The following is an 11,766-nucleotide window of genomic DNA, read 5'->3' as shown; positions in this document are numbered from 1 at the left end:
GAAAGGCTTAGAATTTAACTCAAAGGTGAAAGCTCAATCTGATGAGCACAGGAGTTAAAACATCCCGAACAACTCACTCAAGTGACCTGCACACAAAGCACAAGAGCTGCCATCAGTGCTAAAGAAAAGCTTTGACTCGGGAAGTCTGTGATCAGTGAGATCAGTAGTCCTTCCCAGGCATTTTAAAATTTGTGTCTTCGTGCAAAGGACAAGTTTAATTTGAACATTATAGAAAGAAAAAAAAAAGAAAGGATATTACAGGAATTTCCTAACTGTTTCAGCTTGAGAAACCCACAACAATTTTTTGTCATTTAGACAATTATTCTATCACCCGATGACCCCTCCCCACCCAGAAAGGGGAATCGGGAAAAATAAGTAAAGAAACCCAAGGGTTGAAATATAAACAGATTTACTAGAATAATACCAGACAATTAACATTAATAATATTAAAGAACCAGTGTTGATCCCAATACCAATATAAAATATACAAGGATTATACTGAGACAGTTCCATCAGCAGGAAGCTGTGCACTGCCAGCGGTGGACAGCAAATGTTGGACACTGCGAGCGCTACGGATTTGGGAGGAAGGGAGGGGCTCAGGGGTCCAGCACCAGGGCAAGAAGTTCTCAGGATCGCAGCCATCGTAGAAGAGAGAAACTCCTCAGCAAACTTTCTGTTTTATATTGAACGTGATGTTCATGGTATGAAATAGTCCTGTCAGCCAGCTTGGGTTAAGTGCCCAGGTCTCGCTCCTCCTCATCCCTGCACCTGGCGAGCTCGAAAACACTGAGACCTTGAAACCCACATGCCATAGCTGGCTATAAAGGAAATATTTTCACAAATTCAGACACTAGAGTCTTCTAAAAATGCAGTTTTCCCAGGCATTAGAAGAGAAATTAGTCCTCTGTTGCTTAAACCAGGACACCAACCTAGAAATATAAACAGCCTCTAAGCATCCACACCTCTGTTTTTTCTCTAGTCACCCACCTACTTGCACAGTGCATTTGTTGTGCGTCTTTCTCTCTCCATCTCTCCCAATACTGGTGCTGTCATTCAGAGATGTGAAGTCGCCAAGTGACCATTCAGATTCTCATCCCCTGTAAGGAACCAGGGTAGAGCCCAATTACAACCTCACATTTCATAAATTGCTGTTATGTACAGTGGAGTACGCTGTACTGGAATAAGCACTTCCCTTGCTTATATGGAAAGAACATTACGTTTGTCCGTCTAGTAAGCTGTGTTAGGATGGAAGAGCATCGCTCCATTTATTGAGTACTGAGCAACTGGTAAACTTTAGAAACAAATGCAAACTTTACCTTGCATTATCTGATTTATCTTTTTTTCCTACAAAAAGTATCTTTAACAGTAGTTTTAAGCAGAAGATTGGTGATGTATCCTTTTGGGTTTTTTTAACATAAGTTCCAACGTTACAAAAGGAAAATATTGGATTAATTTAGAGATGCAGTTTAAAAGTCTGCAAGATGAGACTGCTAGCTTTCTGTATACCAGCTGAAGGCTTTTACTACTGTTCCTATCTTCGTGTTTTGATTCTGCCTTCCCACGCATTGTTGGGAAAAAGGCCTCTACGTCACTTTTAAATGAGCCTCAGGTGGAAGGGGGAGAGGACAAGTAGCAGCTGCCTGCTATAAAAAGGGTGAGCTGAGGGCTTGGTTAGTTTATTGCTGGGCTGTGAGTAGCAGCAGCAGCATGGACCTTAGTTTTGGGGGGCTCTAATGGGGCAGGAATAGCTTAGTTTTTGTTAGGGCTTTTTTTTTTTTTTCTTTCCCTCTTCTTCCCTACATTATACTCTCTCAAAGGTTAAAGTAATTTAACTTTAACCTAGGCTTTGGCCTAGGAGAGTGAGGGGAGTCGGTTGGCTTTTTGGTGCTTGCAAGAGCTGTCCGGACTGTTCTAGATGGAAACTGAAGAGGGCTCCAGTGTACCTCAGAGCTTCTGAAACCCTAGGCTGAACTGTGTGCTAGTTTGTAACAGGTGTTAAATCCAATTTTTTTTCTGTAACTTTGCAGTGTTTAAGTTTTCTAAAGACTTGAGCTGCTGTCTTTTTTTTTTCCTGTCACTAGTTTTTCTGAGTTCTCTGATTTCTTTTATTCTTGCTGATAAGTATGCATGACAGGGCTGTATCGCTTATGTGGGTTGGAATGGACTGAACTTAGGGTATTAGTTAACTAAGGAAATACATAAGTGTGGAAGGAGGTACTGTCTTGTGAGTTTTGTATGGTTTTGAGCGTGAAGTCGTGCATTAAGGATTTTGCTTTTTTTGTTACTTATCATTTAGTTTAAGCATAGGAAGCATGGTGCCACTGAAATATTTGGTTTACTATGTTAGCTGTTCCTAAGTATATTATAAAGTAAAAATCCTCAATTAATAGAGCTCTGTGATTTCAGATACAATGTATGTGTCGGCATTAAGAAGTGTTTTTTTTGTGGAGCACCAAACTTCTGATTGTGTGAAGCCTTCTATTACTCTTTTTTTGAGGTCTATTGCTCAAGGCTAACTGACTGAAGGCTAGCTTTCAATTGGCTGGAATACTATTTATTTGAATGTGTGCATATAAGACTATATTAAAGTTACTGGTCCTGTGGCTTTAAAATGTGTTATAGGATTGGCTTGAAGTACTAATATTGAGAGCTGCATATAAAAACTTGCTTAGCAAAGGAGAACTGAAAATCTTTGACTTTGATAGTAATGTCAGTTTGCTATTTTCTGGTTGGAAGATAGTAGTTTTCTTCTGGAAAAATCCAGTTTCATTATGCTGAGAGAGGAATGTCTGCTGAATTCTGACAGAGCATAAAAATCTTGAAGCTGCACAGTTTTTGAAGTGATTAATCCTGATCATTTATCTCTTCCAGTGTTTGGAAAAAAAAAATGAATACTGCCTCAACTTCAGAAAGTGGATCATATTCCACCAACCACACGAGACCCTTTTTTTATGCGCAGCCAACAGCACAACAGCCTTTTCCAAGTTCGTGGTACCTCAGTCATGCATACAGTCCATACTGTGTACCTGCTCCAGGTAAGGTAAATGAGAGCTGCCTGTGGTAGCTTTGCTTAGTAAACTACTGTTAGAGTGGAGGAAACAAATGTATATCTGTGTTAACAAGCTTGTTGGGAGTTTAAGGTAGAACTAATGCAATGTTTTAGTTGTCAAAGATCTGATTTATGAAGTGTTATTTAAATATGTACCTTGTGTGCTAGAAAGCATCCATTTCTGGAGAGTGGAAACTAAGCAAGACATTAAGTAATGGTTATCCTAGAGATAAAGAGCTCTAGAATGTGCTTAGCACTCACGTGTGTATATGAGTTCCATACATGCATGCATTATAGGTATGGATAAAGATAAAATAAAAATCCACACAGAAACAATATTGTGAAATACATCTTGTAAATGGTATACCTATGTGAACTTCTATCTGCAGCTGTCTTTTTTGAAGACAATGCTATAGTATAGTCCATAAAATAGAAAAAAAAAAATTATAGGAAGCTAGCTGATGTAAGTTCCAAGGAATGAAAGCAAGCTCTGGTTAAAGTATAGGTGTCCAGATAAGCTGTTTTATAACAGGGAACACTCTCTGTGTTTCTGCACCAAATTTGCTTCCAAACACTGACAGGTGGAGTGTATTACTTACCTGTGTATCTGATCTTATAGCTGCCCCTATGTATGCAAGCAATTATTAATCAGAATGACTTATTTCAGAAAGAAGATATATTTGTCTTTACTTTTTTTTATCCCCAATGTCTAGGCTTCCGAAATGGAAATCCATATTTTCCATTTTATTCTGTTGCACTCCATGAGTACCCTGGATTTTTTGTTCCACAGCACCCAGTGCATGCAAGAATTAATAGAAGGCCGTATTTTAATGCTTCTGCACCTTCCCCTATGTTTTATCATGCAACAAGATTTAGGCACTATAGTACCTCTGGGAAAAAAATGGAGACAAAAGAAACACAGACTGATCCTAGACAGCCTGAAAACAAGCAAAAAAAGCATCAAGATAGCCATACAGAAACGAAAGGTTGTGATGCAGGAAATATGGCCTGTGTTTCTTCTGGTATAGGTACAGAGACTGAAAGTACTTCAGAGAAACAAGATTCATCTGGATCTTCCATTGTGGTAGACAGAGAGTTTCGTAACAAGAGCCCTTCCAGCTCTACACAGTATAGAAATCTTACTACTGGGAGCTATGCCTTTGAGAAGGAAGAAGTGAGGATAGAATATGGCAATGGCTCTCCAGCTATTCAACTGTGGAAGTCCTTTAAAGAAACTATCCCATTGTATGATGTGGCAAGTGGTAAACCAGTCCCAGAAAACATAGTGCAGCGTGACTTATTTTCTGTTAGCTCATGTGAAGGAAGGATATATAGCCCACATGAAGGGGAGAAAATGGTGCCAGGAGCTTATTTAGATGAGAGAAAAGCTGTTCTTACCTCAAAACAGGCTGTTGAAACTGTGCAAGAAAAAGAGGCCCAAAATAACGAAGTGAAGCTGGATGCAGAAAAGCAGGCAAATGTGAGTCAACAGGAAAAATCCCCCCCAGGGGAAACCATGGCAGTGCAAATTGCAGAGCTGGCAAGATCTGTTAGCATAGATCAACCAGTGGTAAGACAGGATGTGATAGTAGCTAAGAAATCTAGCTCTAAAAAATCTACAGGCTCAAAAACCTCTCAAGAAGAGCCCAGCTTTATTCAGCAAGCAGGACTACTTCCATCTAGTATGGAGGTAATGAGTGACTTGAGTTTTCAGCAGAAAAAACTGAATCTAAGCCACAGCACAGCAAATGAAAGTCAAACAGATAAAAGTATTTGGTGTGACGAATCAATTGAGAAGTACATTCCCTCTAACAGTTGGTTGGCTAGTATGGACACAAATTACAACTACGATGTTTGTTTGCCACAACAGAAACGTCAAAGTGTACTCAGTCTTTCTTCTGATGACATGTCCTCTAGAGAGGAAGGCTCATCAATTGATAATGCCCCAGTGTCTTATTTTGTCCCTGACTATGTGCTTCAGAAAAGCACGTATACCTTCCAGAAAAGTACAGAGGGCTTAGAGAAAGAGAAAATTAAAAGTGGTGGGTCCCTTAATGAAGATGAAGTGGTAGGAAGGGAGCAGATGAACAGCTTGAATGACCCAGATGTCAAAAATGCATCGAGGAAGAAGACTAAAGAGGCTTCCAGTAAAGGTAGAAAGCTGGGAGCCTTTCCTAGATCTTCTAGTTGGAAAAAAATCAATTATCTCAAGAAAAAACCAGCTAAGAACTTGTCAGAAGTTGAGGACTCTGAAGAATACTCTGTGAGGGAAGAAGAGGAGGAGGATGAAGGTGAAGAGGAGGAGGAGGATGAGGATGATATGGATGAAATTGAATATTTCTTTCAAGAAGCCACTCCCTATGGAATCTTGACACCTAGTAGAGGAAGTTTCTACCAAGTTGGCCAGAGGGTGCTTTGGAAACCACCTAAAAATGCTATACCAGCTCAATTAATTAGCTGGCCTGCTCAGGAGAAAATAAAAACTAGGAGCGGGCTTGGTGAAAACATTGGTGTAGTTTACAAGCCAAAGGAGAAAGAACAAGATGAAGTTGTGTACAGTGACTGTGGGTATTACGGAAGAAAGAGGCCTATGGCAAGAAGAGAAGGACTTGAACATCAGCGAATGTTATGGAAATTTTTGGGAGGTAAGCTAATTGCTGAGGATGAAGTGCTGCTTAATAAAACACACAAAGAACACCTAATCACAGTTGCAAATTGTAGTTTGAACCAGTGGGAAGATTGGAAAATGTTGTAGCTTCAGGTTTGGCTTAGAGCCAGAAGTACTGCAGAACAATTTCTTTTTAGGTAGAGCAGGTTTGCTGTGACTTATTTTTTTTTTTACCTGTTGCATGAGGATTCTGCATCTTCACAACCAGCAGAGAATTTTGCAGAAACTCTCCTTTTGAGTTAGATTTTTATATACTTACCTTTCTGCCATTAGTGGCAACTTTTTCATTTGAAAAGCTTAAGGTCATTTGAACTGCACGTTTACCATTGTTTAATAATATGTTGGAAGCTCAGCACTTAAATTTATACAAACATTCTGATTCTCCCTTCACAGACCCATGTTAGGTGGATTAAACAGGATTAAATTTATTATAATCTGGTGGCTATATCCTGTGTAACTTCTCTGCAGAAGAGGAGTCAAACCATTAATTTTCTTTTTATTGTAGCTGCTGCTCTCTTAATGTTAGCAACCAAATTTTTGCTTTATTTTCATAAAATCAGTGTGAAACTGTATTAAATTTGATCTGGAAAAGAACATTTTTATTTACCCAAAGGTAGATATTGGTAGAAATTGGATTAATCTGAATGGAGAATAAGCAGAATTATCAGTAAGGGTTCATAACTGGTTATGTGGACACTTCAGTAAGCGGCTGCTGTTTAATACTGCTTGTATTAATTATTATTTATCTATTATATATTATATATATTAAATATTAATACAGCTGTGTTGTAATGTGGAAGGCATCTAAAACAGGGAGATCTACTTCTAATAACAGGCTTAGTGTTCTTTATTTTCTTTGTACAAAATCTGTAGACTTAAAGCAGCTTGTAATTTTTGTCAAGTGTGTTCTCAAGAAAACTATGTTTTTATTTTAATGGACTCTTACAATTGGATTCAGTAGCTAGCTTTGCATTCTGACTTGTGGATCGAACATTATATTAACATTATTGAAAGTAAATACTGACCTTAAATCAACTTTTTTTATTAGGACGGCTGTTAAGGGAGAACATGGGGATACCACCTGAAGAGCTCTGGATTAGAAGTGGTGCTAAACCCAAATTTACCAGCCAAATACATGGTCATCTCTCACCCTCAGCCAAGAGCAAAGAACAAGGTACAACTTATTTCCTCAATGTGCTTTTGTTCTTAAGGAACATTCAAAAGGAGGTGATACAAAACAGCAAGCTTATGATATTTGAATAAGATTTGAAGATAATAAAAACAATTCTCACTGCTCTGATATTGATGAAACGCCTGTCAGCCAGTACATCTTGTGGTATATTTATATCCTACTCAAACATGTGAATAAGGATGCATTATAGCTACTTTTTTAAAGGTACTATGGGAAATCAAAGCATCGAATGTTTTGATGTGGCCAAGAAAATCCCTTACTTGTACAAAGTTGCTACTGCCATAAACTGTAGTATCAACTCAGATAATGCTTCTCTTGAGTGCACATGCAGTGGTAGTTCCTAATCTTGATGAGTAGAACGTATAGGAAGTCGTGTGTGACAGCTACTTAGGGCAATGTTGGGAGAAAGCATGGACCAACAGTTTGCCCCACTACTGATAAAGGATGTCTGAGTGCTACTCATCTTGGTGTGGTTAAAGAAAAGATGAACAAATCACAGTTATTCTAACGAAGTAAAAGGTTAGATAGTTTCCATATCTTTTTCTTTCCTCCTGAAGCAGAATGGTTTTTCTTTACAACTAAGGTCTAATTGGAGCTCAGCTCTGTTTCTAGATGCTCTTCAAGGGGTTTTTTAGTGCAAGTGCTGTTGGAACAACTGTTGAATTTACTGTAGTCTGAGTGTTAATACTCTCCAGGGTCACATGCTTTCAAGTATCACAGGATCAGTCTATCAAATAGCAGAGTGTGAAGTTATCTTCAGAACTGATGACTTGCTTCTCTTCAGTTCAGTGATAATATACATCAGGTTTCCTGTATCAACAGCTGAGCAGACTATTCTTCAGAGTGTATTCCTTAGTTCTCTCTGCATTGCTTTTCTGCTTGAGCATGTTGGGTTTTGGGATTCACCACCTGCATTGGAGGTTTTATCCTTTCTATCCACACAATCTTCAAAATGTTGTGGGTTTTTTTTATGTTAGCCTGCTCCATAAAAGTTGAAAACACTTTACTTTAGCAGCATGGTACTTATCTCCTTACAACAACTCATAAAAATAATAAAATAGTTCTAAAATAACTTTGTTACCTTTAACTTTCACCATGTCCCTTCTACCTCTTCTAAATCATAGATGGTGCAGCATACTTGAGGATGTTTGGCCTTTGTTATTCCCTGCTTTCTCTTCCTCCTTTTCCGGCCTATGTAGTTTGAAGAAGCTATCACATTCAGTATTAGGAAGCAGGAATTTGTTTCTTCTGAATGCTGTTCATGCCAATTGATGCCTCAGAAGTGCTAGTAAAATAACATCCTTTTTAAAATGTTGCTTACTTTAGGACTGGCTTCTCCAAATTAATCTTAAATTTAAGTATCCTGCAAGTAAGGGGGTTTTGGCTAAACAAGATATGTTACCCTAGTGGTAATATCATATGAGAAATGATTGAATTCTTGAACTGTGTACCTTAACAGGTCTGAAGAATTGAGGTTTTTTTAAAGACAATGGGTGAGTTGGGTCACTTGGACATCTATCAACTAGTTGTGAACACTTGAAAAGAACTGAATTATCCAACTCCCACTGTGTTCTTTTTTGCCACATTAACACCTATCCAAGTGATGACCCAAAATACAATGCATCCAGAATTATGGTTAGATGGTGATTAAATATTGTAGACATATAAGACTGTTGCTTGACATACATTGTGTCATTCTTTTCTGCCACTAAAATGGGCACATAGAGGGTAGGGAGAAAGGGGAGCACTGCAGGCCAGTTGGGGAAAGTCAAGCTTAAATTTGCTATGACTATGATTTGAAGAAATAACACCAGTTGTATCTTGCTATTTAGGCTGCCCACCTTTAGTTAAACCAAAGAAGAAAAGAATAGGCAAACCACCTTTAAAACGCAGGGACACAAGGTGTGAGGTGGAAGAAGTAGAGATGTGGGAGGTGCCCAAAAGCAGCATACGCAAAGGTTGGTATACAGTGAGAAGTTACAAAAATGACTGTTATAAGTGTTTTTTTATTACTGTCTTGAGGACTAATGGTTCTTGGTTTGATCTGCAAAGATATTGGATAGCCTGTGAAATAATAGCAAGTGCTATATACATAGACAAGAAAACAAGCAAGCTAAACTCTGAACACTTACCTTTTTGTGAATATCATTATAGCTATGATGAGGTTAGGTTCCTTCCCTTTAAGGGAAAGGGGTGGGGGAGAAAAAGAAAAAACACAGCAAAAAAACCCCAACAAAACCAAACTCCACTATTTTAGTCTAGATGCTCTTCAAACTGTTTTAACTCTTTAAAATGTTGGGTCCTGTGCTACTTTGCAGTATATCTTTTCCTTTAAGCTACAGGTCTGTCTCAGCCTGTAATTTGATACAACACAAATGCATATAGTTAATTCTTAAGAACTTCAACTTTATGGAGTAGGAACTTCTTGTTACTTCGGAGGAAGATAGGAAAAACAATGGAAGGGAAAAGTGCGTTAAGTAGGTCAATAAGAAATAAGTTTTGTGCATTTGCGGGAGAGTCTGAAAAGGTTATAAACTGAAAAGGCTCACTACTTAAAAGAAGCTACCTAAAAGATCAGAGTTGCTTCTGGAATAGAACAATCTGGTATAGTAAAGTGAATGTCAATATTCATTCAGTTAGTTCTCATATACTAAACTGAGGATTAAAATTCCATGTATTTGCAAGGTCAGAAACAGAAACTTAGACTGAAACATCTTACTAGTCAAAATTGGCATCAGTCCTGAAGTCAAATTATTTAAACATCATTGTTAAATCTTTAATTGCTGATCCTTTTTAGTAATAGCATCCAGGAAACTTGCACAATCCCAAAATACTACTTATATTTGCACCAGAAATAGTTGGTATTTCTTGGATGCATTCAACAATGTAGTTACAAGAGCACACTGAAAATATGCGATGAGTTTGATGTGGTACTCTTGTCTGTTATACTGGGATTTTCTGCAGTCCAACACCATTCCTGCAGAATTTATCCTTGCTGGGAAGCTGAGTACATAGTTCTAATATCAACCATCTGTGTCCTCTCCTGCAGTAGGAAAAGGCAATCACTAATGTCTCATCTTTCTTTAGAATCAAATTGATGTATATTATTTGGAAGGAGAATGCATACCTTAACCTCTTTTCTTTTTTTATTTTAGGATGTGGATTGAGAAAGTCGCTCTATAAGAGAAGATAACTGCAAATATTGGGGCAGAAGGGGGGGAAAACCTCAGTTGTTATTTTCTTGTATGCTTTGTAAGATGCTGTGTGCTCTTAAAGGGTAAGAAGTAGCACTGTAAAGACTGAGGATACTATTAAAATGGAATTATTTAACACTAAAGTCACCTTTTTACAACTAGCATATCCACTATTTAAATAATAAATTTAATAGAATTGCACTTTGAGACTTCGTGTATTCCATCTATACATGGAAGCAAAAAAGTTTGATAGGGATGTATGTGCATCAATACTGTTGGAGCATACTATTTACTGCTGCCCTGTTCTTAAGGTCTGCAGGACTGTGAAGCCTGTCAAGGTCATCTCATCTCACAGTCAGTTTGTCTATATGATGTGGACGTAGGTACAAGATTCTCTTCCAGATGGATTTTTGGCTGGATTTGGTTTTGTCAAAGTTTAAAGGAATATAGTTAAAGCTGTATCAAGTACTGACTCAAAATTTCTAGGCAGTTCCTCAGATATTACTCTCTTTAAATGCATGACTGAGGACTAAAAATGAAGCACCAGGTTGATGTGATACTTCCCCCTCCTCACCTTTTTTTGTGGAGACTTTTTGGGTCCTCTGTGGAGATCCTGAGATGGATTTTCAAGAAGAAACGGAAAGTTTTTTTTATGACAGTGGTGTGCCCCGTTCCCTGACTTCTTACTGATGACTTCTATTACAGTTGATATTGACCTTGGCAACCCACTACAGAAAAATCTCTTTATAGAACTAAGATGCTAACATTAGGTCTCTGAGCTATCTAATGAATAATAGAAATAGATGAGATGGATGGCTCAAAAACATGTGATCTTTTTCATGTCTATGAAAGCTAGTATCATCATGTGAGAAGAATAAATACAATCCTGCCATTCTTGGATAATTCCCAAATAAAGTGATAGCGTGAGTGAAAAAGGTAGGGAAACGGGGGGAAAAAAAACCCCACAGTTTTTTGTTAATAAAGGGTAGGGGAAAATGGACAGGACACGAAGACAGGACTTGTCTTCTGCCTTCTCTCCCAATATTCTTATTCTGTCTGTGCCCTAGAGTAACCTACAGGGATAAAAGTAGCATTTCCTGTGACTGCATTCAAGTCTTGTGTCTACCTGTTATTAGCTTGAGCTGTAACTGAGGTTATGCTGTTTTCCCTGTGCGGGGAGTATTGAGGTTTCCTGACCCAACTGATCCTTGATCTTTCTATTATTTTTAACAGCACTTGCTTGTTAAAGAGCTACTGTAATTATAGGCTTTACTTCAAGCTGTTAGGGATCCACTTTAACACTCTGATGCCAAGTTTTTATTTCCTCTCTACCCTAAGCACTGCAGGAAAATAAGGAATATACAAATTCTTATTTGGCTTTTGTGCTGCACAAAACCTATTGCATCAGAACCTCAAAGAATAAAACGAGGGAAGGAATTACTTCAAGCATGGAGCTTTTTAATACTCTGGGAAAATATAGGACTGCTGCTCTTGGATATCTAATACAGGAATGTGCTGCTCTTAGAGGGGAACAGACTTTATTCTGACAGGGAGAATGAGGGGTAGAATCTCTTCAACCTAAAGACTGTAAGTGATGACCTAAGAGTAATCCTCAGCTGTAACTGAGACTTCTTAGGGAAGGATTGACCACTTTTTCCCTGAC

The 11,766-nt window shown here is 38.2% G+C and overlaps 1 protein-coding gene across 1 annotated transcript; it reads left to right on the top strand.

Moving 5' to 3' along the window:
- The first annotated feature begins 1,345 nt into the window (after nt 1-1,345).
- Nucleotides 1,346-10,304, top strand: LOC141738283 (uncharacterized). Its single transcript, XM_074573494.1, has 6 exons — nt 1,346-1,992; nt 2,872-3,035; nt 3,763-5,694; nt 6,766-6,891; nt 8,742-8,867; nt 10,065-10,304. The coding sequence occupies exons 2-6, from the start codon at nt 2,888-2,890 to the stop codon at nt 10,100-10,102; spliced, it is 2,370 nt and encodes a 789-aa protein (XP_074429595.1). The 5' UTR covers nt 1,346-1,992; nt 2,872-2,887; the 3' UTR covers nt 10,103-10,304.
- Nucleotides 10,305-11,766: the final 1,462 nt, after the last annotated feature.

The sequence above is a fragment of the Larus michahellis genome, chromosome 2, assembly GCF_964199755.1.
Source record: "Larus michahellis chromosome 2, bLarMic1.1, whole genome shotgun sequence".
In the NCBI taxonomy this organism is placed as follows: domain Eukaryota; kingdom Metazoa; phylum Chordata; class Aves; order Charadriiformes; family Laridae; genus Larus; species Larus michahellis.
This window is presented reverse-complemented; position numbering and strand designations above follow the sequence as displayed.

What these genes read in the sequence shown, in the direction of transcription:
- LOC141738283 (XM_074573494.1), top strand. Translation starts at nt 2,888, where the DNA reads ATGAATACTGCCTCAACTTCAGAAAGTGGATCATATTCCACCAACCAC. An exon ending in ATACTGTGTACCTGCTCCAG is followed by an intron (nt 3,036 to 3,762) that starts GTAAGGTAAATG and finishes CCCAATGTCTAG; the next exon opens with GCTTCCGAAATGGAAATCCA. An exon ending in AGCCAAGAGCAAAGAACAAG is followed by an intron (nt 6,892 to 8,741) that starts GTACAACTTATT and finishes CTTGCTATTTAG; the next exon opens with GCTGCCCACCTTTAGTTAAA.